We start from the raw sequence: 25374 nt of genomic DNA, 5'->3' as shown, positions 1-25374 counted from the left end.
ATGCCCCAAATCTGCCCGCTGTAGGAAACCAGAGGGTAGGGACTGCTGCTCAGAAAAGTGCTTTTGGCAGGAGGCAGAGTAGACACAGACTATGTTCAGCTTCTCGGAAGTTTAAATGGACTGTATGTATCCCCTGGCCATATCATGCTAAGATTTACAGTGGTCAAGCCTCAAAGAAAAGACAGCAATAAATCCAATCCACATGGCTCTTGTAAAAAGGCATCAATTTGGCTTTTAATACAAAATGAGTTAGAGAAACAAAGAAAGAAAATATCATACAAGTTATTGAGTTAAAAAAAAAAAATCCCCAACAAATAAATTTCGGTCACATTCCCTGTCTTCAGCCTAAATTAGGAAACAGGAGACTATGCACCAACCAATGTGTGTCCCTTTGAAGAAACCTTACTTTAAAAAAAAAAAAAAGTCAATCCCTGAAATCTGGCAGGTGGTTTTTAAGAGGCCACCGTAAGGTTGCCTTAATGATCCCGATGAAATAGGATACTGGGATACTTGTGGTTGCTGGAATATGGCCACCTCCTCCTTGTTTCTTGCTAGTAATGATCTTCATCTGAAGGGAGGATGCTCGCTTGGGCATCATTTGATGCCACTTATGCTGTCTGAGGTCTCAGGGTCAAGCAGCCTTGTGGAGTCTTCCATTCCATATCTTCACTGAATCTCTCCCATATATAGTCTCTTGTCACTGGATGCTGAGAGAACTGAGGTGAAAACAACAGAGAAGATAACTGGAAATAATGAAGGCTAAAGGAGACCTGGTGCTCAAGGGCTCTTACGTTAAGAGGCAATTTTGGTATAAAAGAGCAATTGGATTTAGCTTAAATTCCTCTCCTCTTAAACACCATTCACAGGAAACTACAGTATAGTCTGACTTTTCAATCCAAGTCCTCTCAAAACCATGAGGGTGGACTGTGCTATGGGAAATACATTATCAGGGTCTAAATCCTGATGTCCCTTGTCACTCAAACCTTAAGAAAAAGAACTTCTCAGTCATTATAGAAGAGAAGAATCAATGTCTTTGTCAGTCATTTTGTAAACGTGCGTCCGCTTGGAGAAAGCTACATTTTCTCCTTAAATTCAAAGCTCATTATCTAGTTTAGCTAGCCAATAAAATGTTAAGTTGAAATTTATATCTGAACATTAAGAAACATCTTTTTTTTTTTTTTTTTTTTTTGCGGTACGTGGGCCTCTCACTGTTGTGGTCTCTCCCGCTGCGGAGCACAGGCTCCGGACACGCAGGCTCAGCCGCTCCGCGGCATGTGGGATCTTCCCGGACCAGGGCACGAACCCATGTCCCCTGCATCGGCAGGCGGACTCTCAACCACTGCGCCACCAGGGAAGCCCCGAAACATCATTCTTTTATCCAACTACATCACTGAATCATAGACCTGAAGCAAGTAAACTCGAACTAGAAATAAACAGACTAACCAACCCCGCTTTGAGGTTAAGAAAACGGATCATTGCTCTTACCCTCACCACTTAGAACAATGGTGAGACTGTCAACGATACCCATAAAGACTGTTTAAAAGGAAATTCACATAAAACAGATGCCCACCTCTGCCTCTGTATTCTTAGGGCTCTTTAGGGAGATTCCCTCACTTCCCCTTTCCCCACAGTCAGGACAGACTTACTGATGGGTTCGTCGGGGTGGAAAGCCACTTCATTGATGGAGCCAGCGTGGCCGGGTAGCTTATACAAGATCCTCCTGCTTGTGGTATCCCACACATACACAAACCTGCAAGGTATCATGAAGAGCAAGGCTAAGGCCTCCCAGAACTGAGGATAGAGGAGAAGCATGGCTTTTTCAGGGAAATGGAAGCAACCCTTTATTTATTCAATCCGTATTTATTGAACTGTGCTCTGACGTTTAGAAACTAGGAATATAGATTTTAAATAAGGCATGGATCCTGCTCTTGAGCAACTGAGTGAAAAAATAGGAATAGCTAAAAATATCAGCATTACTGGTGTTTTCAAACACAAGCTTCTGAAATAGGAAAGATCATGGAGAAGAAAGACAAATGGTTTTTCCTACAGATCCCACACAGAAATCTTCTTTAAAGAGCACCCAATATAATTAGGGTGTAGTTAACTTCATATGCACCTAGGAATGTCTTAAAGGTAACCCAACTCATGGCAGGTTGGGAGACTAGGCTGTAGATCCACCTGAATTTCTTCGTACTGTATTCAAATCACAGAGCCCAGAGACGGGACGGGACATTTCTGCTATATAAACAAAACCCAAACATACACTTGATCCAAATCTTGCATTGAATTCATGGACAGAAAGAATACTGAATTCTAGCATGGGAAGGGGCCAACAGAAACCAGCTAGTCTAAACTCATTTTACAGAAAAGAAAACTAAGGTACAGTGACTTTTCCAAGGTTACACAGTTCATTAGTGGCTCAGTGGCAGAATTAAAATGAGAACTCTTAATATATTCCGGTATTCTTTCTCTTACCACCCTCAAATACCTTGTGTCCCTTGCCATCCTCCATTCTCCCCCACCCCTGCCAAAAGAAGTTCCTTTGACCCTCAGCCTTGCTTGGGTCATTTTAAACTGAAGGTAAAATAAATAGATATTATCTTCATATGACCATGCAAAGACAATCTGTTGGTAAATTTAAAAGGCTGGTTGTTTTCAAACAGGTTATACCAATTATTTACATATTTGTTTTGTTCAATCAACACCTAAAAGGGTACACTCACCAGCACTTGGTTATAAAAGACCTACTTCTGAACAACATTACACTTTTTGTCTAAAATGCAAACAAACAAGAGCTTATTAATTACACTGTTTAGCTCACAAGGGCTAGGCTCCGTAGGAACTAAATAAAAGTTCCACGCAAGCTGGAAGAGAAGGAACCCCCATCTGTCTACAGACTCCCTGGCTCTAATGCTCATATTTTCCTCAGTGTCTTCTTTCTTGCCATAAGTGTCCTCATTAATCCATCTACAGCTATGTGGCCTACTGAAAAAGTGTGTTAGTTCTGGGTTCAAGTCTCAGTGCAACTATTTAATAGTTAAATAACCTTAGACATTCATTTAACTTCTCTGAGCTTCTCTTTCCTTAGTCAAATGATGGAGTAATGATGGAGACAATGTTGATCTCACAGCTTTGTTGAGAGAAATAATGAAATAATGTATGCAAAGTGCCTGGCACAGAGAATTAATGATAGCTATTGTTATGATGAATAAATAAACGAGCAAAACAGAATCACATGAAATCAACAGGCTGAATATGAATAAATCACTCACAACAGAGAGACTGACCAGTCTTCTCGTAGTCCTTGATAGGAACTGTTGAAGGGTTTCAAATCTGAACATGAGGAGGTAGGTGAATTGCAAGTAGGGAGGAGAAATTTGCCAAATTCAGGCCAAGCTGAAAAGCAGTTTTCTGAGAAGGAACAATACATTTTCCAGGCACATAAAAGCCAGCAAAACCCCAGCGCTCCAAGGGTTTACTTTGAGGCCTCACTCTCCATGGCTGCCGATTAGATGCTAAATTTAGAGGGGTTCCTTATCCTTTCCTTACTCTGGCATGGCAACATTTGGGAGGAACCAGGCTCCTTACGTAACAGCGCTGCTTGTTGACTTGGGGCTAATTGGTGAGGTGGCCAGTGAAATGTGGCCAACCCTCAGCAGGTAGACATACAGGCTCTTCCTAGACCAGAGCCATGCTTCCACATGTAAGGTTTAAAGGAACAGTGGGGAGGGAAAGAGGGAAGAGGGGACACTGAAAATTAGAAAGGACCAATGTCAGAAACAAACTGCTCAGAAGAAAAGCTAGGCAGATATCATTTAAAAGCTTAATTATATAGGAAAGATATATCTCTGCTGAAAATCATGTAAAAATACTTAGAATGGTTCTTACTCTGTCAGAATGTAAGACATCTTAGGCTGTGGGCCTGTTTTTCAAGGTCTTTAGAAACCTGGCAACTGAAAATCCTTTAGATTCCCTCTTCAGGGCAGCTTGCTAAACCACCAGGACTCAAACCAGCAATGTGGCATGGTTTTACCCGTGCCCTTTTTCCCCCATAAAATACTCAAATACTTGTCCATTTTTCCTGGCATTAAACATGCCAGGGAAAAAAAGTGGTCTCTGGAATCTTCAGGTATGTTCAGCATTGTTCACAAGTCAGAAAGGGTGGGACAGACCAAAGTGAGGTTTCTTTATGGTTGTGCTAGAGCCGCAAATAGGAGAAAACTCTGGCACATGCTGAAAGCCCAAGGTAGCCTAGGAAAGGCTTCATGCTTATAGGATGGTGCCTGTTTTAGTCAGGTAGCAGGAAAATCTCTAAGGGGGGGAGAAAGATGGGGTTAAGCTAAAAAGGGTTAAGACATCTCCCACTGGGAGCTAAACCTAGAGTCTGCCATCAGAGGGCCTCATCATTCTTTACCATTCCACATTTGCAGCCCTAGGCACTTGAACACCCCTACTCAACCTCTGACTCCCAATTATAGGTCACCACAGACATGTTAAATACAACAGCATCGGAATGAAGAATTCTCTCCCTTCTGTTTCTCATTCATCACCTAATTCCTCAGGCAGTTTAAATTGATAGTTAAAGCTTCACAGTCTCTTACTTCAGCTCAGGGTTGGAAAATACCTAGCCCACATGCTGCCATACCCCTCACTTAGCTATCTTGACACTTTTCCCATTGAACCCAGACCCAGCTCTGAATCATCCCCAACATAGGCAACCATTACCAATAGATGAGCTGATATGCAGGGCAAAATCTGACTACCATCCTTGAGCTAGGAATTTATTCATGTAATATTCACTAGCTGCTTACTCAGAGATGAGTAAGACTCATTTCCTGACCTCTAGGAGCATATAATTTAGTAGGGGTGCCCCACTATGTCTGTCTTACTGTAGGATGTAATAAACGTTAATAAAGGTTAGATGTATACAGTGTGACTACAAGCCAGAACAAAGAGCAATTAGTAACGCTTGAGAGGTAAGGGAGAGAGCGAGCCAGGAAAGTTTATAGATATAACATAGGTGATTACTGGAGAGATATAGGAGTTTGGATAATGGAGGAGAGGAGATATAAGAGAGAAGCCTGGAGGCATAAGGGATGTAAGAACAGGGAAAGTTCCATGTGAGTGAAGCATTGTGGTGATGGTGGGGGAGGAGTACACAATATGTATCTGAATGAACTGAAGCATGGCAGAAGAATCTCATAGGGAAACTGGAGCCAGATTAGGAGTTTGAATTTTACTTTGATGGCAAAGGGAATCCAATAACCAAAGAAACTGTTTACACTCCAGGTGTAAAATGTATCCAGAGAGGGCAGAAATGATGTGTTTGTTCACATGATCCTTAAACTCTTCAGACCGCACATGACTTCATCTCTGAGTACAGCTATAACTCTCTGTCTGCTATAGCTCAGTATCTGCACTTGATGTATTAAACATGAGAAGATACCTGCGCGGCTACATCATTCTTTACCTCATGCCCAATAATCCTTACCTGTCGGCTGAGCCAGCTGCTATCTTGCTTCCATCAGGTGACCAAGAACATCTCAGAAGATTCTATAATGATGAATAAGCAGGAATCCAATGACTATAATAATGCCCCAAACCCCTCTTTATTAGACTACAGCATCACTAAGAGACTTTAAATCTCCTGAGTTTTTTCTTGGCTGTGCCACACGGCTTGTGGGATCTTAGTTCCCCGACCAGGGATCGAACCTGTGCCCCCTACAGTGGAGGCATGGAGTCCTAACCACTGGACCGCCAGGGAATTCCCCCTCTTAAATAGAGTTTTAATTATTCTCCTCAGCATATAATCAATAATTATCTTATATTCTGTGGCCCAAGACAGCCTAATTTGATATATTTCAAACCATATAAAAACCAACTGTAGAAACTGCTTAATTTACAGTAAATTAAGAGTGGACCTGGCAACAAAATTTTATTCTGCCTACACATGGAGGCTCCCCTTGCTCCTTTATCTTGATCCTCCATTAAATTTTGTTTATATTACAGGAAAATAAAAATAAAACCAATTCTAACAAAAGATAAAATTTGATTTAGAAAGTGAAAATGAATTTTAATGGGTTCTCAAAAGAAAAATATTAGTCTATATTAACAAACTATCTGGAGGAAAAGCTTTTTTGAAGAGCTGACCTGGGATTTGAGAGTTTAGAAAAAATTTCTGTCTCTCAGAACTTGGCCTGTGGTGCTTACTGAGGGAAGGGATGTATTCTCAGGGCTCTAATAGCTGGTCACTGGGAGGGTGAGGGAGGCCATCTGGGTAATAGCCATGGGAATCCGAGTCCCATATGGAACACTGATCTATGAGGGTCAAAGTTCCCAAGGAATTAAAAAGATAGGAGTGTCTTGTTGAAGCCCGAAGTCCTAAATTTGAGGGGGGCCCCATCACTATCTATCTATGTGATTGCCTTCTTGCCTATGTTTCTATTAGTTTTATTTCTGGCAAGAACAGTTTTGATGCAGAACAGTGTTACTAGAATGCAGCCCCTTCTCAGTAGAGCTGTTGTTCCTTATCCTTAGCACCATCCTAAATGTTTCTTTGAATCAAATGGACAGTAAAATTCCTCTGCCATGCAGAACTCACCTTTTCAAAGTTGTGCACATTTCCTTGAAATATCTTCACACACCTTTCTTTGGGAGCAAATGGCCGGACATCCCAGACCCGCACTGCAAATTCAAACAAACAAAGCAAAACAGCTATCAGCCAGGGGCCTCCTGAGAACCCAGCTGAAATCAGTATCATGTCAATGATAGATGCTGTTTCCTGGGTGGAGAAAGACCAACATGGTACACTGCTACCTGACAAGGCTTTTTTATTTTTCTAATGGGAACGAAATGCATCCAAGTTCTATTAACAGGGACTGAGGACACAGAGGAAAACTGAGAAGGTAGGAAGGGAAAATGTCAAACACATTGCTGGGGATCTGCAACAGAAAGTAGTTGGGTGTGATACTGATTTCAACAAAACATTCTGCAAATGATTCCTCTGCCAACCCCAAGAGTCACACCTAGCAAAGTTTCAATATGACAATCTAAATACCACTGACTACTGTGACAATCAATCTATAAAAATCAAACTCAGGACTAACCTTTTCTAATTTTGCTCATAGGAGAAACTGACAACTACCAAACTACCAAGAATTAGAAAAAGTGAACTTTGATTCCAATTCTAGCTCTGCTGTATATATGGGGGATATCAGGAAAATAGTGAGGTTCTTTGTGTTTTGGTCGCCTTTATAAAACGAGAATACCACTTGCTCTTTTTTAAAAAATAAGAATATTTTAAGGGTCAAATAAAATGATACATGTGAAAGAGCTCTAAAAGATTGGCAGCAATAAACAAAACAATAAAAATAAACAAAACAATTTGTTAATTTTTATTGTATAACTATAACAAGAGATTCTTATTTTTAATTTAATAACCATTTAGGGAATCTCATCTTTCCTTACTATGCACAAAGCTAGAATTAGACAATGGCAAATCTATTGAAATAGGATATAAACACCCACAGTAAGCAGTGGCCACAGCCATTGTTAACTAAAGCTAAACCTACAGTGGAATTTGAGTGATGTCATTTTATTTGACTGTGAGAAAACAACAATCCTTGAAGTCAAACAGGTATAAAAAGGTGAGGCTATGCATGAAAGTTTGCTATTCAGCTGAGAATACAGTCAGAAGGTAAGGATGTTCATTCATTCAACAAGTATTAATTGAGCACCCATTGAGTGCTAGGCACAGTTTTCATTACAAAATGTCAGTGAAAACATTTTTGTCTATCAGAGGGGCAGTTCCAAACTCTCCCAATATTAAGCATATAATCCAACAGGTCATCTTTCTTTTTTGCTATAGTAAACCCACCCTCCCATCCAACAATTCAAAAATAAGCAAAGAAAGGACAAGTGTGTGTGTAAATCCAGAATACTGAGGTGTTTTAATGAGGACCTCTTGTCACATAGGGAAGGGAAGATAGACTGGCAGAAAGAGCACAACTGAGATATCAATAGGTCTATTGATCATCTGAGCTTGGTACTCTTTGAAAATGCTTGAGAACTGCCTTGGATGGATCTCCAGACTCATCTTCCTCAGTAAACTAATCACTATGAGTTTTTTGTACCCCGCTTGAATCCATAGCCTTGGATTCATAACATACCAGAGCTGAAATGGACCTTAAAAGTAAAGTCCAGGTCTCTTATATTATCAGTATAGAAACTGATGCCCATAGAGGACAAATGCTATGTGCAAAGTTGCTCAGGGATTAGATGGCAGATCTGGGACTAGAATCCTGGCCTCTTGACCATCTCTTCTAAAGTTTTTTCTTTTTCTTCCTTTTATTTTTTTTTCTTTTCTTTTTTATGCCCCTGCCTCCTCCCCTCAAAAGTCAATTTTAAAAGGTTACATATTCCAAGGTATTTAAGATATAGTTTCAACAGAAAAACACAAGCTCTGCAGCAAGAGTTGTGCTGTCTCAAGATAATCAGGTTTCACAGTTCAGGCAATTCAAAATTAACTCACTATTGCCCCCAAACTGATTAAGAACTGTTCACTGGCAATTTAGAGAATCTAAAGAAGTCATATGGAAACAAAAGCATTTTGTAGGTTTGCATGTACCTCTATCAGTTAGATAATGAAAATGACTCCTGCAAAGTTAAGACAGCCGCACACATAAGGCAGTGGTGGTTGTGACACGCAGAACGAGTCGCTTAGTAATGTCAGGGTCGGTTTTTTCTTACGCTTCTGCTTAAAATATGAGCACTTTCTTGTTCCAAATAATTTTTACTAAAACCTAAAATAAGAATAAACTACATAAGGACTAAAATTCTACTGAGATGACCATGATTTAAACAAAAATCACTGGAGGTTAATGGGGAAGGCATTAAAGAAAGAACATGGTGCCTGCTTCTATTTACCCACTGCCTTTCAGAGTCTTTATATACCACCGTGTTCAAACTACAGTCTATACAGACCAATTTCTACGTAACACTATTTTTAAAAGCTAAAAAATGTTCAACTTCAACTGCTGAAATTCAGAGATATCAGTTCATCAGAAATGCCTAAAGCATCCTCTGAACTCCTTTGTCCCTGATCACAACAGAAGTAAAAAAGTAAAAGGTTTCCCCTAGGCCCAGATATCACATGTCCCTTAGGATCTATCTCACCAAGCAGGCAGGGAACAAATTTATTTACTTTCTTCCCTATCCACTGACTAAACATTTAAAAAAATTACTTCCCAACTGGTGTCTTATAATGCAGTGTGCTGGACATGTAAACATTGGTCTTTCTGTTCAGGCTTTTATACTTTGGGAGCAGCAGGTTCACTCCTAATATCTTTGACATCATTGTTTCTGCCCATCAGATAGAATTCTTTGTTGGGAACAAGACTGACAAAATGAGCAAGGTGGCTGGACATGGCATAAAAAGGCTGAAATTGCAGCTATATCCCAGGCATCTTCTTGGTTGAAGACACGCACCTCAAGCTTTTTGAAATGGTCATCTGTTATGTCATCAGCTCAGGAAAATAGCAAGTGCAAATTCCAGCATTGCCTCTTCCTGGGCAGGGAGGTCAGACTTTCTCCAGTTCACACAGACCTGGTCAGAGAGCACTGGGTTCTTTGAGAAGACCCTGTACCGGGCACTGTGGACAACCACGCTATAAGAGCACCTGTCAGCCAGGCTGGTTACCACAATGATGAGTTCCTTGTCAGCTTTGCTGAGCTGGCCTGTTTCCTTGTTACAGATGGCACTGTAGTAAGCAAAGAAGGCTCTGAATTCCAATGGCCGGTGACACAACACTTAAATACATTTGTTAAAAATCCTGTCTTCTTTTCTATCTCCTCCATGAGCTCTACAATATCAAAAGGCAGGTCCTCTTTGTAGTGAATGGGGCAACGGCTGATGGGTTTGGACTTCTCTTCCTGCTGAGTCTCATAAAGGTGCAAGTTCAGGGTCGTCATAGGCAACTTTTTCCAAAACCTATTTGTCACAGGCAAAGAAGAGACATCTGCCTCACAACGCCGAGGCGGCAAAGCATCGACACGGTGGCATGTGGCGTGGAGGCCAGGCTGCCTTCCCGCGCACCCAGCCCTCTGGGCCTAAAGTTTTTTGTATTACAACCTGTTTTCCTAATTGTCCTGGTGGACACCTGCAAGCCAACCTGGACTCTTTCCTTGGACCCTCATTTACCCAGCACACATTTCTAGTTTCTAATGCCCACCTTCTTTAGGGTCTACAGTGACTGGGCACTGGGAGAGCTTTCCTTTCCAAAGTTACCTGTATTGTCCATTGCATTGGACAAGAGGTAAGAGCCTTCAGAGCTTAAACTCAGGCCAGTCACTGAATCTGCATGGCCTCTCATCGTGTAGGTCAGCTTATTTTGGCGCAGGTCCCAGACCTGCAAAACAAAACAAGGCAGCACTCCCAGAAAATCAAATTGTGAACAGCAAAGAAATAGTTATTAAAGAGTCAACTGCCTGGGAAAATTGGTATCCCTTCTTAATCTGCCTCTGGGCCAAGCATTACTTTACCACAAAATATAGGATTTCTACCAAAGAAGAAAAAACTCTTGCCTTTCTAAAACAGAGTCAAAGTTACTAAGTTTGACTAGAAAAATATGAACTAATGAATGTCAAATATTAAGATCAAGTTTAACAAAAAATAATAGAATTTAAAGAGGTTATTTTCAATTCATAACAAAATATATTAGGAATTAAAAAACAAAGTAGCATTTAAAACACTTAAACTATGATTCTTCGCAACTAAAAATAAACTATTATAACTATATAAAAACAAGTAAACAAGTCATTTGAAAAAGGCATTATGATTTCATGTAAAATGCATATAACAAGGTAATATGCAAAAATACAGAGGCTTAAAATTTTTCATTTAACGCCATAACATGTATACAATGGAAAAGCATATTTATTAAAAGAAAAATAAATTGTAGGTTCACTGTTCCCTGGGTAGGAAAGGTAAGAGAAACAGTTCAGCTGAAAATAACCTAATGTCAGACAGAAAAAATAAATTGTTCATTAAGTTATGGCTCATAAACACACTGTAACACTATGAGCTCTCATGCTAGCATTCGAAGAGCAGAGTGGAAGGAGTGAGCATTTAGGGTCAGACCGAACCAGTCTTTGCAACTTAAGAGTTATGTATCACTGGGCCACTAACCCTCTCTGAGCCTGTTTCTGTCTGTAAGATGGGGATAACATTTACTTCTTATGGCTGTTGTGAGGATTACAAATAGAATGCCTAGTACACAGCAGGCCCAATAATAATTGGTAGCTATTATTAAGCAACTCCTACAAATATTCTGAAGATCAAATGTAAAAATGTTTATAAAATAATCTATTATTAAGCAAAGAAGGAAAATACAAAACAGTCTATATTTACATAGACTGAAACTATGTAAAAAATATATTAAAGGCAATAGAAATAGTCTGGAATGTCATATGGAAAAAGAACAGCAATTTTGTTAAGGTCATTGTTATATAAAATTTCATCCAAATTCGACTCAGTACTGACACATAGTTTTTCTAAATGAAACAATTTTCTGCTGTCCCTTTAAGCAAGGCACCTTCCTCATCTAGAAATGAGTTTGATGTTGTATGTCAAAGCAATACATAAGGCAGACAACTCCACTTTCCCCATCAATAATTCATGTGTGGAACCCAACACACTTCATATACAATCATTTTTGTGTCAGGATGTTTGTTGCCTCAATAATTAGGGAAGCTTGAAATGGCTGACATTTTTTTGTTCAAGCTATTGTTCCTCCTCTTCAGAGAAGGCATTGTTGAAATCTTTAGCTTTTTAGGAGAGAATGTAATTCATCATCCCTCACAACACTTGGGTGCTCCTTCCAGACTTTCCTCTTTGAGGCCTGCACATGCTGTTTTGCAGAGCCAAAACGTATCTGGGATTTGCCAAAGAAGAGTGAGCAGGGCACTAATTTAAGCAAAATATTTTGCAGATGTCCTAATCAGCTGTTCAGTGAATGTTTGGGCATCTGATTAGTGGCAGGCGCTGCTGGAGATAAAAGAGATGTTGTCCCTGTTCTCAAGGAGCTAAAAAAGTGATGAGAGGCCTGGAAAGGGGGCAGTAGCCAGGACAGCAGAGGGATTAATGTTCCCATGGTACATGGGTGGGAGGGAGAAAGGGAAGGTTTCACAGACTTGAGCAGGATATGGAAAAAGGAGATCTTTGTTTGTTTATTTGTTTGCCGTACCACGCAGCTTGTGGGATCTTAGTTCCCTAGTCAGGGTTGGAACCTGGGCGCGTGGCAGTGAGAGCACAGAGTCCTAACCACTGGACCACCAGGGAAGTCCCAAGAGGTTGTTGGGTTTTTTAAAACTTACAATTGTGTGTTAGTTTCTGCTTTATAACAAAGTGAATCAGTTATACATATACATATGTTCCCATATGTCTTCCCTCTTGCGTCTCCCTCCCTCCACTCTCCCTATCCCACCCCTCCAGGCTGTCACAAAGCACCGAGCTAATATCCCTGTGCCTTGCGGCTGCTTCCCCCTAGCTATCTACCTTACTACGTTTGTTAGTGTGTATATGTCCATGACTCTCTCTCACCCTGTCAAAGCTCACCCTTCCCCTCCCCTATCCTCAAGTCCGTTCTCCAGTAGGTCTGCGTCTTTATTCCTGTCTTACCCCTAGGTTCTTCATGACATTTTTTTTCCCCTTAAATTCCATATATATGCGTTAGCATACGGTATTTGTCTTTTTCTTTCTGACTTACTTCACTCTGTATGACAGACTCTAGGTCTATCCACCTCATTACAAATAGCTCAATTTCGTTTCTTTTTATGGCTGAGTAATATTCCATTGTATATATGTGCCACATCTTCTTTATCCATTCATCCGATGATGGGCGCTTAGGTTGTTTCCATCTCCGGGCTATTGTAAATAGAGCTGCAATGAACATTTTGGTACATGACTCTTTTTGAATTTTGGTTTTCTCAGGGTATATGCCCAGTAGTGGGATTGCTGGGTCATATGGTAACTCTATTTGTAGTTTTTTAAGGAACCTCCATACTGTTCTCCATAGTGGCTGAACCAATTCACATTCCCACCAGCAGTGCAAGAGTGTTCCCTTTTCTCCACACCCTCTCCAGCATTTATTGTTTCTAGATTTTTTGATGATGGCCATTCTGACTGGTGTGAGATGATATCTCATTGTAGTTTTGATTTGCATTTCTCTAATGATTAATGATGTTGAGCATTCTTTCATGTGTTTGTTGGCATTCTGTATATCTTCTTTGGAGAAATGTCTATTTAGGTCTTCTGCCCATTTTTGGATTGGGTTGTTTGTTTTTTTGTTATTGAGCTGCATGAGCTGCTTGTAAATTTTGGAGATTAAACCTTTGTCAGTTGCTTCATTTGCAAATATTTTCTCCCATTCTGAGGGTTGTCTTTTGGTCTTGATTATGGTTTCCTTTGCTGTGCAAAAGCTTTGAAGTTTCATTAGGTCCCATTTGTTTATTTTTGTTTTTATTTCCATTACTCTAGGAGGTGGGTCAGAAAGGATCTTGCTGTGATTTATGTCATAGAGTGTTCTGCCTATGTTTTCCTCTAAGAGTTTGATAGTTTCTGGCCTTACATTTAGGTCTTTAATCCATTTTGAGCTTATTTTTGTGTATGGTGTTAGGGAGTGATCTAATCTCATACTTTTACATGTACCTGTCCAGTTTTCCCAGCACCATTTATTGAAGAGGCTGTCCTTTCTCCACTGTACATTCCTGCCACCTTTATCAAAGATAAGGTGTCCATATGTGCGTGGGTTTATCGCTGGGCTTTCTATCCTGTTCCATTGATCTATATTTCTGTTTTTGTGCCAGTACCATACTGTCTTGATTACTGTAGCTTTGTAGTATAGTCTGAAGTCAGGGAGCCTGATTCCTCCAGCTCCTTTTTTCGTTCTCAAGATTGCTTTGGCTATTCGGGGTCTTTTGTGTTTCCATACAAATTGTGAAATTTTTTGTTCTAGTTCTGTGAAAAATGCCAGTGGTAGTTTGATAGGGATTGCATTGAATCTGTAGATTGCTTTGGGTAGTAGAGTCATTTTCACAATGTTGATTCTTCCCATCCAAGAACATGGTATATCTCTCCATCTATTTGTATCATCTTTAATTTCTTTCATCAGTGTCTTATAATTTTCTGCATACAGGTCTTTCGTCTCCTTAGGTAGGTTTATTCCTAGATATTTTATTCTTTTTGTTGCAATGGTAAATGGGAGTGTTTTCTTGATTTCACTTTCAGATTTTTCATCATTAGTATATAGGAATGCCAGAGATTTCTGTGCATTAACTTTGTATCCTGCTACTTTACCAAATTCATTGATTAGCTCTAGTAGTTTTCTGGTAGCATCTTTAGGATTCTCTATGTATAGTATCATGTCATCTGCAAACAGTGACAGCTTTACTTCTTCTTTTCCGATTTGGATTCCTTTTATTTCCTTTTCTTCTCTGATTGCTGTGGCTAAAACTTCCAAAACTATGTTGAATAAGAGTGGTGAGAGTGGGCAACCTTGTCTTGTTCCTGATCTTAGTGGAAATGCTTTCAGTTTTTCACCATTGAGGATGATGTTTGCTGTGGGCTTGTCATATATGGCCTTTATTATGTTGAGGAAAGTTCCCTCTATGCCTACTTTCTGCAGGGTTTTTAGCATAAATGGGTGTTGAATTTTGTCAAAAGCTTTCTCTGCATCTATTGAGATGATCATATGGTTTTTCTCTTTCAATTTGTTAATATGGTTTATCACATTGATAGATTTGCGTATATTGAAGAATCCTTGCATTCCTGGAATAAACCCCACTTGATCATGGTGTATGATCCTTTTAATGTGCTGTTGGATTCTGTTTGCTAGTATTTTGTTGAGGATTTTTGCATCTATGTTCATCAGTGATATTGGCCTGTAGTTTTCTTTCTTTGTGACATCCTTGTCTGGTTTTGGTATCAAGGTGATGGTGGCCTCGTAGAAGGAATTTGGGAGTGTTCCTCCCTCTGCTATATTTTGGAAGAGTTTGAGAAGGATAGGTGTTAGCTCTTCTCTAAACGTTTGATAGAATTCACCTGTGAAGCCATCTGGTCCTGGGCTTTTGTTTGTTGGAAGATTTTTAATGACAGTTTCAATTTCAGTGCTTGTGATTGGTCTGTTCATATTTTCTATTTCTTCCTGATTCAGTCTTGGCAGGTTGTGCATTTCTAAGAATTTGTCCATTTCTTCCAGATTGTCCATTTTATTGGCATAGAGTTGCTTGTAGTAATCTCTTATGATTTTTTTTATTTCTGCAGTGTCAGTTGTTACTTCTCCTTTTTCATTTCTAATTCTATTGATTTGAGTCTTCTCCCTTTTTTTCTTGATGAGTCTGGCTAGTGGTTTATCTATTTTGTTTATCTTCTCAAAGAACCAGCTTTTAGTTTTATTGATCTTTGCTATCGTTTCCTTCATTTCTTTTTCATTTATTTCTGATCTGATTTTTATGATTTCTTTCCTTCTGCTAGCTTTGGGGTTTTTTTGTTCTTCTTTCTCTAATTGCTTGAGGTGCAAGGTTAGGTTGTTTATTCGAGATGTTTCCTGCTTCTTAAGGTGGGCTTGTATTGCTATAAACTTCCCCCTTAGAACTGCTTTTGCTGCATCCCATAGGTTTTGGGTCGTTGTGTCTCCATTGTCATTTGTTTCTAGGTATTTTTTTATTTCCTCTTTGATTTCTTCAGTGATCACTTCATTATTAAGTAGTGTATTGTTTAGCTTCCATGTGTTTGTATTTTTTACAGATCTTTTCCTGTAATTGATATCTAGTCTCATGGCGTTGTGGTCAGAAAAGATACTTGATACAATTTCAATTTTCTTAAATTTACCAAGGCTTGATTTGTGACCCAAGATATGGTCTATCCTGGAGAATGTTCCATGAGCACTTGAGAAAAATGTGTATTCTGTTGTTTTTGGATGGAGTGTCCTATAAATATCAATTAAGTCCATCTTGTTTAATGTATCATTTAAAGCTTGTGTTTCCTTATTTATTTTCATTTTGGATGATCTGTCCATGGGTGAAAGTGGGGTGTTAAAGTCCCCTACTATGAATGTGTTACTGTCAATCTCCCCTTTTATGGCTGTTAGTATTTGCCTTATGTATTGAGGTGCTCCTATGTTGGGTGCATAAATATTTACAATTGTTATATCTTCTTCTTGGATCGATCCCTTTATCATTATGTAGTGTCCTTCTTTGTCTCTTGTAATAGTCCTTATTTTAAAGTCTATTTTGTCTGATATGAGAATTGCTACTCCAGCTTTCTTTTGGTTTCCATTTGCATGGAATATCTTTTTCCATCCCCTTATTTTCAGTCTGTATGTGTCTCTAGGTCTGAAGTGGGTCTCTTGTAGACAGCATATATAAGGGTCTTGTTTTTGTATCCATTCAGCCAATCTGTGTCTTTTGGTGGGAGCATTTAGTCCATTTACATTTAAGGTAATTATCGATATGTATGTTCCTATTCCCATTTTCTATATTGTTTTGGGTTCGTTATTATAGGTCTTTTCCTTCTCTTGTGTTCCTTGTCTAGAGAAGTTCCTTTAGCATTTGCTGTAAAGCTGGTTTGGTGGTGCTAAACTCTCTCAGCTTTTGCTTGTCTGTAAAGGTTTTAATTTCTCCATCAAATCTGAATGAGATCCTTGCTGGGTAGAGTAGCCTTGGTTGCAGGTTTTTCTCCTTCATCACTTTCAGTATGTCCTGCCACTCCCTTCTGGCTTGTAGGGTTTCTGCTGAGAGATCAGCTGTTAACCTTATGGGGATTCCCTTGTGTGTTATTTGCTGTTTTTCCCTTGCTGCTTTTAATATGCTTTCTTTGTATTTAATTTTTGACAGTTTGATTAATATGTGTCTTGGCGTATTTCTCCTTGGATTTATCCTGTATGGGACTCTCTGTGCTTCCTGGACTTGATTAACTATTTCCTTTCCCTTTAGGGAGTTTTCAACTAAAATTTATTTATTTATGGCTGCGTTGGGTCCTCGTTGCACATGGGCTCGCTCTAGTGGCGGTGAGCGGGGGCCACTCTTTGTATGGTGCGTGGGCTTCTCATTGCAGTGGCTTCTCTTGTTGTGGAGCACGGGCGCTAGAGCGCAGGCTCAGTAGTTGTGGTGCACAGGCTTAGGTGCTCAGCTGCATGTGGGATCTTCCCGGACGAGGGATCGAACCCATGTCCCCTGCACTGGCAGGCGGATTCCTCAACCACAGCGCCACCAGGGAAGCCCCTAAGAGGTATTTTTTATTTAGACAAAATAGAAGGGTATTCCCAGGCAAAGATAATGCATGAAAGCAGAGAGGCATGAAAAAATTACTGAGTTGTAGGGAATTAGGCAAAGAGAGGCAGCAGACAATGCTTGAGTGATAGGCAGGCAAAGGGCAGCTCATGAAAGGTTCTGAATGACTGGCTTGGATTTGATCTCCCTCACTGGGGAGCCACAGAAGGGTTCAGAGTAGTGGAATGAGTTGGCCAGATTCCAGAAAGATCCTTCTGGCCCAGATAATCGGAAAGGATGAGAGCAGAGGTGGGAAAATCTATCTTTACCCACTACCTTAAAAAAAATCATCAACTAAACTCCCATTCTGACTAGAGCTCAGGATTACAAGCAATGCCAAAGAATTGCCAATCAGATCTTCAAGTCATTAAGAAGAAGCACATTTTCTTCTTTTATTCATTTTCCTCTGACTCCACAATTCTATGCCCAGGAAGAAAATCCCAAGAGGTTGGCAGGAACAGTATATTTGCTCACAAACATATAGAGAATTTGCTCACTCCAGATTTTAAAAGGGGCTTCCATTCCCTGTTTGCTCCCCCCCTTTCTCAGAATAGGCAGTGTATCTGAGAGACAGAAGCAAACAAAAACCAGGCTAGTCAGGAGTACTTCCTAATGTAGTAAGGCAGTAGGGATTTGTCAAGCAAACGCTCAAGGCTGGTAAGCCCCTGACTGCTTAAAGGGTACTTGTTAACTGACTAGAGGCAATTTGATAGAGGCAATTTGCAGGGGACACGGGTTGGGTTCAAGCCCCGGCCATAGCTACTGAAGCCCACACTCCGCAATGAGAAGCCTGCGCACCACAACAAAGAGTAGCCCCCGCTCGCCACAACTAGAGAAAGCACGCACGGAGCAGCGAAGACCCAACGCATGCATGCATGCATGCATACATACATACACAAATATTTTTAAAAAGAGTCTTTCTGGGTCCAAGGGCAGTTACTCACTCCTAAGCATGTCAGAACAGGATGTTGTTAAATAGGGAGAAGACTGAAATTCTATGGTCTCACATCTCTCAAGCACACCCCTTAGTTATACAAGAGCAAAATGAAGCCAAATAGCTATAGCAACCTGATTTCAAATTATTAACTACTGTTGCCAAAAAACAATCTGGCGACCTGTATCCAAAATGCGAAACATCCTTATATTTGTTAACACATTAATTTTCATCTAGAAATCTATTCTGAGAAAGTAACTAAATATGGAAAAAGTTTCACACACAAATATGTTGGATACAGCAGCATAATTTGTGATAGTGATACATATGAAATAGACTAAATGTTCAGTATATTGATTGCTGCTTACTACATTATGGAATATTCTAAAAATAAAATATCTAGAATATTCTAATATTCTAGATGATGGTAGCTGACATGTGCTGAACACTTACTATGTAACTGCCATGTTGCTAAGAATATTATATTTTTTACCTCATTTAATCCATGTAACAACTATATGAGGTAGGCTGATTATTCCCATTTAGAGATAAGAAATGGAAACTCAGAGAGGTTAAATAACTTTCTTAAGATAACACAGCTAGGAATTAAGTGGCAGAATCAGAAAAATGATCCTAAGTTCTGGGGATGTTATGTACATCATGGTGACTAAAGTTAACAATACTGCATTGTATATTTGAAAGTTGCTAAGAAAATAGATCTTAAAAGTTCTTATCACAAGAAAAAATATTCTAACAATGTGAAGTGATGGATGTTAACTAGACTTCTAAAGTTACTCATTTTGTGTTATATAAGTCATTATGCTGTATACTGAAAACTAATACAGTGTTATAAGTCAATTATATCTCAATAAAACTAAAGAAAAAAAGAAACAGAAAAATGATCCTAACTACAACGCTAAGAAGAAAGTAAGATAAGAGTGATGTGATGGAGAGCAACTAGAAGGAGGGCCTAGTTTCATCTAAGAAATCCTCTCTACAGATATGTCTGAGCTGACATTTGAAGACAAGACTAAGCCAGCCATGGCAATATCTCGTGTCGGGGGTTCCAGACAAAGTAGTAGCTATATGTTACTAAGTGAAAAGAGCATCATATAAAATTTTATCTGAACATTAAGACATTTACATACAAAACACTATGGCACAGAAAGAGACTGAGAGGAAATAAACTGAAATATCAAGAGTGACTAAATCTGAATGATGAGACTACGAGTGACTTTTTTTCTATTTTTTCTAAACTTTCTTCAATGAACAAATGATCATTTTTACTACTAAAAACATTTAAATTGTAATAAATAATTTTATCTCAATTTTTAATAATTTTATTCCCAATAAAGTTGATTTATTAACCATACATTTAAATGCATTTTTACATCTCTGCAAAACTTTTAAGGAAAGCCTACCCTGATTTTTAGCTTGGAAAATAAGACATACTGTAAACAGCACACAAACATGGAGTTCCCAATGCTGACAAGAGAACATAATGATCCAGAGCAGGTACATGATAAGAATGCTCGAATTTTTAGAATACTGTGTGCATTTCTAATTAAAAAAAAATCCCTGAAAATGAGCACTGGCAGGAAAACTTGAACGTTTGTGGACAGAATAATGACTTTTTAGTTTAGAAAGATAAAGACTACAAAGCTATGATATGATCCAACAACCCCACTCCTGGGCATACATCAGGAGAAAACTCTAATTTGAAAAGATACATGCACCCAATGTTCACAGCAGCACCATTTACAACAGCCAAGACATGGAAGCAACCTAAACGTCCATCAACAGATGAATGGATAAAGAAAATGTGGTATATTATATAATGTAATATTACTCAGCCATAAAAAGAATGAAATAATGCCATTTGCAGTAACATGGATGGACCTAGATATTATCATACTAAGTGAAGTAAGTCAGAAAGGGAAAGACAAATACCATATGATACATCACTTACATGTGGAATCTAAAATATGACACAGATGACCTTATTTACAAAACAGACTCACAGACATAGAAAACAAATTTATGGTTACCAAAGGGGAAAGGGAGTTGGGGAGGGATAAATTAGGAGTTTGGGATTAGCAGATATAAACTACTATACATAAAATAAACAACAAAGGTCCTACTGTACAGCACAGGGAACTATACTCAATATCCTGTAATAAGCCATAATGTAAAAGAATGAGAAAGAATATATACGTACAACTGAATTACTTTGCTGTATACCAGAAACTAGCACAACACTGTAAATCAACTATATTTCAATTAAAAAAAAAAAAAGGTTACAAAGCTATGATGTAGAGTTATCAATTGCCGTACTCATGGGACTATATTTATATATTACTCATATTTGAGATATATTTGGATTTCAGAAAAAAAAATTGGTATATATCAAAAGACAAAGACTGAGATTAGCTATCTGAAAAAAAGCTGATCCTAAGAGAAGGTATAACATATAACGTGTGTCTGAGAAGACATGGAAAACCTTCAAAACCTAAAAAGGGACTCAGTTCCCTTCAGGACTATAGTACAACTGAATATATTTGTTTATAAAACGCCCTGGAACAGTCTACACAAAGAGCCCGGAATAAGCCACACTACTTGTGGTAAGAAGACATTACTGACACAAGAGTATTAGGCTAGTCTATCCCCACAGTAGATATGAAAAGATCAAATTCTCATAGTTTAAATTTAAAAAGCCAGTCTCAAAAGGTTATTGTATGATTCCATTCATATGAAATTCTAGAATAGGAACTATAGGACAAGGAACATTATCAATGGTTGGTAGGGGTTAGGGATGGGCAGAGGGTTTGACACAGAGGAGCATTATGAAGATTTTTGGGGTGATGGAAATTGTTCTGTACTGTTTGTGGTAGTTACATGAATCTGCACAAGCATTAAAATTCATAGAACTGTACACTAAAAAAAGGTTAATTTCATAGTATGTAAATTTAATAATAACTTAAAAGTATGAAAATTATCATAGCTAGATGACACTAATCCACTTTTATGTGTATTAGAGCCCTCTAGTGATTCTAATGATAGTGGGCCCCCAAACTTCACTCAGGGAAATAATGCATTAGCTATTAAGATGATCTAATTAAGCCCCCATGTTCTGACAGTACATTCTCCAAATAGTTATAGGGTGGAAAAGGGATGTGAAGCTGAATTTTGGAAATGGTGAATTTTGAAGTACTTATGAGACATCCAAGTGGGGGATGCTGAGTAGCTGGTTGTACACATGGGCCTGGAGCTGAAGATCTGGGTTGAGAACAGACTCATCTGAACAGAAATGACAATTAAAGTCACAGAATTAGATGAGACTTGTCCAGGGAAAGGTATATATAAGAAGAGCATCTAGTTAAGAACCTGGGGGAATAATGACATTTAAAGAATGCATAGAGAGAATAGCTTGTAGAGGTATCTGAGGAAGGATATGCCTGATGGAAGGGGTAGGAAAGCATATTGTTAGAGCCAGTTTAAAAAACAAACAAAAAAGGACTAAAAGGATCTACTGGGTTTAGTAACAGAGAGATCACTGGTGGCCTTGAAGAGAACAGTGTCAGTAAAACAGTGGAGGCAGAAGCCAGACTGCTGAGGAGTGGTCAGAAGATAGGGAACTGAGGAATGGAATGGAGATAAGGCATTAGAGACAGTGAGTGTGGGAAATATTCAGGGGATTTCTCACAGGTATTAAATAAGAGCAGGACTCTGGAACCAAACTCTGCATTTTGAACTGAGGTCTCATCGCTTATTAGCTGTATAGCCTCAGGTTATTGTGCCTCTCTTAGCTCAGTTTCTTCGCTGGTAAAACGGCATTAGTAGTACTTATTTCAAAGGATTGTTGTGAGGCTTAAATGAATTAATAATGTAAAGCTCCAAGAACAATGTCCGACACAGTTAAGTATTAGAGGATAATGATAACACTATTATCATAACCACTATCACCATCTTTCAAGAAGTCTGGCTGGGGCTTCCCTGGTGGCGCAGTGGTTGAGAGTCTGCCTGCCGACGCAGGGGACACGGGTTCGTGCCCCGGTCCGGGAAGATCCCACATGTCGCGGAGCGGCTAGGCCCGTGAGCCATGGCCGCTAAGCCTGCGCGTCCAGAGCCTGTGCTCCACAACAGTGAGAGGCCCACGTACCGCAAAAAAAAAAAAAAAAAAAAAAAAGAAGTTTGGCCGTAAAGGGGAAGATTGACAGGGCAATAACAAGAGAATGTGGAACTGAAGGAAGACTCCTTACCCCACCAAGAGAAGACCTGAGCATAATGAAATGCTAATGAGAAGCAATACAGTTGTTTAAAAATATAGGATCTGGGGGACTTCCCTGGTGGTCCAGTGGCTAAGACTCTGCGCTCCCAACGCAGGGGGCCCGGGTTTGATCCCTGGTCAGAGAACTAGATCCCACATGCCACAACTAAAGATCCCGAGTGCTGCAAGGAAGATCCCGAGTGCTGCAACTAAGACCCAGCACAGCCAAATAAATAAATAAATATTAAAAAAAATATATATATATATATAGGATCTGGGAAAATTGATGGCATGAGATCCCAGAGACAGGAAGAAAAGGTTGAAATCCTTCCATTTAAGGGACTACCTTTAGACAAAAGGACATTCCATCCATAGTAACAGCAAAGGAGGCAAGAAGAGATGGGAATACAGTACAATTTCTAGGTAGAGACAACATAAGTTGAGTATTTACCCAACAGTTACTAGTCTCAGAAGGTAAGCAGAAGGTAAGTCAAAGTCTTTGAAATACCTAAGGAAGCCAATAAGTAAAAGCAGACACAAACTGAGTGGCCTCCCCCCGCCCCCACACATTTCATATTTACTGGCACTTGCTATGTCCAAAAACTCTGCGAGGTGCTCCAATGAATTTGGCTCATTCAATTCCCATGACAACCCTATGAGATAGATATTATTATTACTCCTGGTGCACACATGATGAAACAGAGGCTGAAAGAGCTAGTGTGAAGTCACAAAAAACTAGAAAATAGTGGAACTGAGAACAGACCCCAAGTCAATTACTTGAAAGCCTGAGCTACACTGTACTGCCTCTAGACACTGTAGACTATTGCCTCTTTCTCCAACATCATTACCATCTCACATTCTTAGCTATGGACCCCCCAAAACTTCCTTTCCATAGTCTCAAAAAGAAAGACACACTGAGAGATTAGGGTACAGAATCACAAATTGATTTACTGCTATCTCATGAGGCCAATGCACATTTTTAAAAAAAGTTTCAAATGCCTCTAGGCAGGGAACGCACCCTTCATTTTTCGGAGTTCCCACACAGGGACTTCCCACTTCACATTAACTGCCTACTCCCTAATGGCATTTACATGAGCTATAATGCAATCCTGACTTAGGAAGTCAATGAAGACAGGACAGAAGGAAAATAAGTTCTAATTTATCTTCCATTTAGTTAGCATAAAGTGCAAAGCTAAGAAGTTTGGAAAGATTTACCTCTGTGAGTGGAGATAGGTGAAAGGTAAATGTAAGATAAACATCTAACATACCTTGATATCGTTGTCTATTCCACCAGAAATAATCTGATCACTTGTGTCATTGAAGGTCACAGCTAACACTTGGTAGGTGTTCTGAAATGTCTGGATCGCTGCTTTCTTACGGATGTCCCAAAGCTGAAAAAGAGGACAAGAGAGTCTATAGTAACAGCAATTGCACAGTATACCCCTAAATCCAAGGACTGTGGAGATGAAAACATCTGTAATGGGGACCCTGTTCAGAAACTTGTCTGAATATCCCATTAATACGGTGAGAAGTGACTATAATTTTGCCAACACATCTGAAGGTTGGTGGAACAAATCACTTTGGTTATATTTTCAGTCTCCTTTGTTAAAGTTTGAATAAACATAGTTAATTAACATGCCCTCAGAGTGGAAATCTTCACCTCGCTTATTAGTTCATATGTTCTTAGTACACCAAGGATATTAGACCAGTGTTTTCGAACTGTAGATCTTAATTCATTAGTGGGCTACAACTTACGTTTAAAAAATATGTATGGAGAGGAGGTTACATCAGTGAAAATGGCAGAGTAGGGAATGCTCAAAGGTTATCCCTCTACAAAAGCAGAGAAATACCCAGCAAAAAAACCTGTCAGAACCAACTTTATCAGAATTCTAGAAACTAAAGTTTACAGCAACTAGGTAAATACTTATTGAGGACAAAAACCACCTGGGTCCTAGTAAGACAGTTTTGTAGCATTTTAACTTATCCAGGCTCCATCCCTACTCGGCAATAGTTTTGAAGACAACAGCCTACATTCCTAGTATAGGTTCCTAAGTACCCAAGGAAGAATGGAACTTATTTCTCATTTTCAAAGAATTGTAGGTTTAAATATAAAAAAATTTAAAAAAAAAAATTTTTTTTTTTTTGGACCTGTTTGGTGGCTCCCTGATGGCTGAGCTCAAAGGGTTTGACTTTATTTTGCCTAACTTGGAACTCTCCCAGGGCAGAAGCAATTGTCCAAAACATTTAAAGACAAATGCATGAGCCTCTGCTGAATGGGGCAAGGGATAAACAGCAAACAGGAAAGGCTGGGGAATGAGACAGTTTGGAGAATAAGGGCTTTGAAAAGCTTTTGACATATTTTTGCAACTCTAGAAGGCCACTTGCATGCCATGGCTGGGCACATGCTTAGGAAAGACCTGAGAAGGCCCTAAGCTCTCAACCTCTTGCTGACCACAAGCAGGAAGTGAAGGCTAATACAGAGTTGTAAACTGCCTGGCTGAGAGGTGACAGCAGGCCCCAACACACCCACAGAGCCAATCTACAAAGACGGGAAGAGTCCTCCCTGCCCCCCCAGGTGTTTAGGGAAATCTCTGCTGAATTGTCAGTGAACCACTAAGCTGATGAAACAGAGATTTCAGTGTCTATACATGACAAAGAATACAGAGTTTACAAAACTAGTTCAGAAAATTCACTAAATAAACAACAGCTTCAAAAAGGAGCAACAGGGCTTCCCTGGCGGCGCAGTGGTTAAGAATCCACCTGCCAATGCAGGGGACATGGGTTCGATACCTGGTCCGGGAAGATCCCACATGCCATGGAGCAACTAAACCCGTGTGCCACATCTACT

General features: G+C 39.4%; 1 protein-coding gene and 1 pseudogene across 2 annotated transcripts in view; both read right to left on the bottom strand.

The window, feature by feature from the left end:
* Positions 1 to 207: 207 nt before the first annotated feature.
* SNRNP40 (small nuclear ribonucleoprotein U5 subunit 40) overlaps positions 208 to 25374 on the bottom strand; it is a 41969-nt gene continuing 16802 nt past the window's right edge. Inside the window, exons 5-10 of one of the 2 annotated variants that reach the window (XM_022575043.2) lie at positions 23795 to 23917; positions 10286 to 10406; positions 6602 to 6684; positions 5492 to 5553; positions 1647 to 1750; positions 208 to 716 (exon numbers count right to left, since the gene is read on the bottom strand). In XM_022575043.2, the coding sequence (XP_022430751.1) occupies positions 667 to 716; positions 1647 to 1750; positions 5492 to 5553; positions 6602 to 6684; positions 10286 to 10406; positions 23795 to 23917 (543 nt within the window). In that variant the 3' untranslated portion in view covers positions 208 to 666. The other variant, XM_089897278.1, reaches the window with a different exon arrangement.
* LOC149750802 (uncharacterized) lies at positions 6691 to 10175 on the bottom strand (annotated as a pseudogene).

This window comes from Delphinapterus leucas, chromosome 1 (assembly GCF_059928025.1).
Source record: "Delphinapterus leucas isolate spDelLeu-1000000601 "Yukka" chromosome 1, BTC_Dleu_Yukka2, whole genome shotgun sequence".
In the NCBI taxonomy this organism is placed as follows: Eukaryota; Metazoa; Chordata; class Mammalia; order Artiodactyla; family Monodontidae; genus Delphinapterus; species Delphinapterus leucas.
This window is presented reverse-complemented; position numbering and strand designations above follow the sequence as displayed.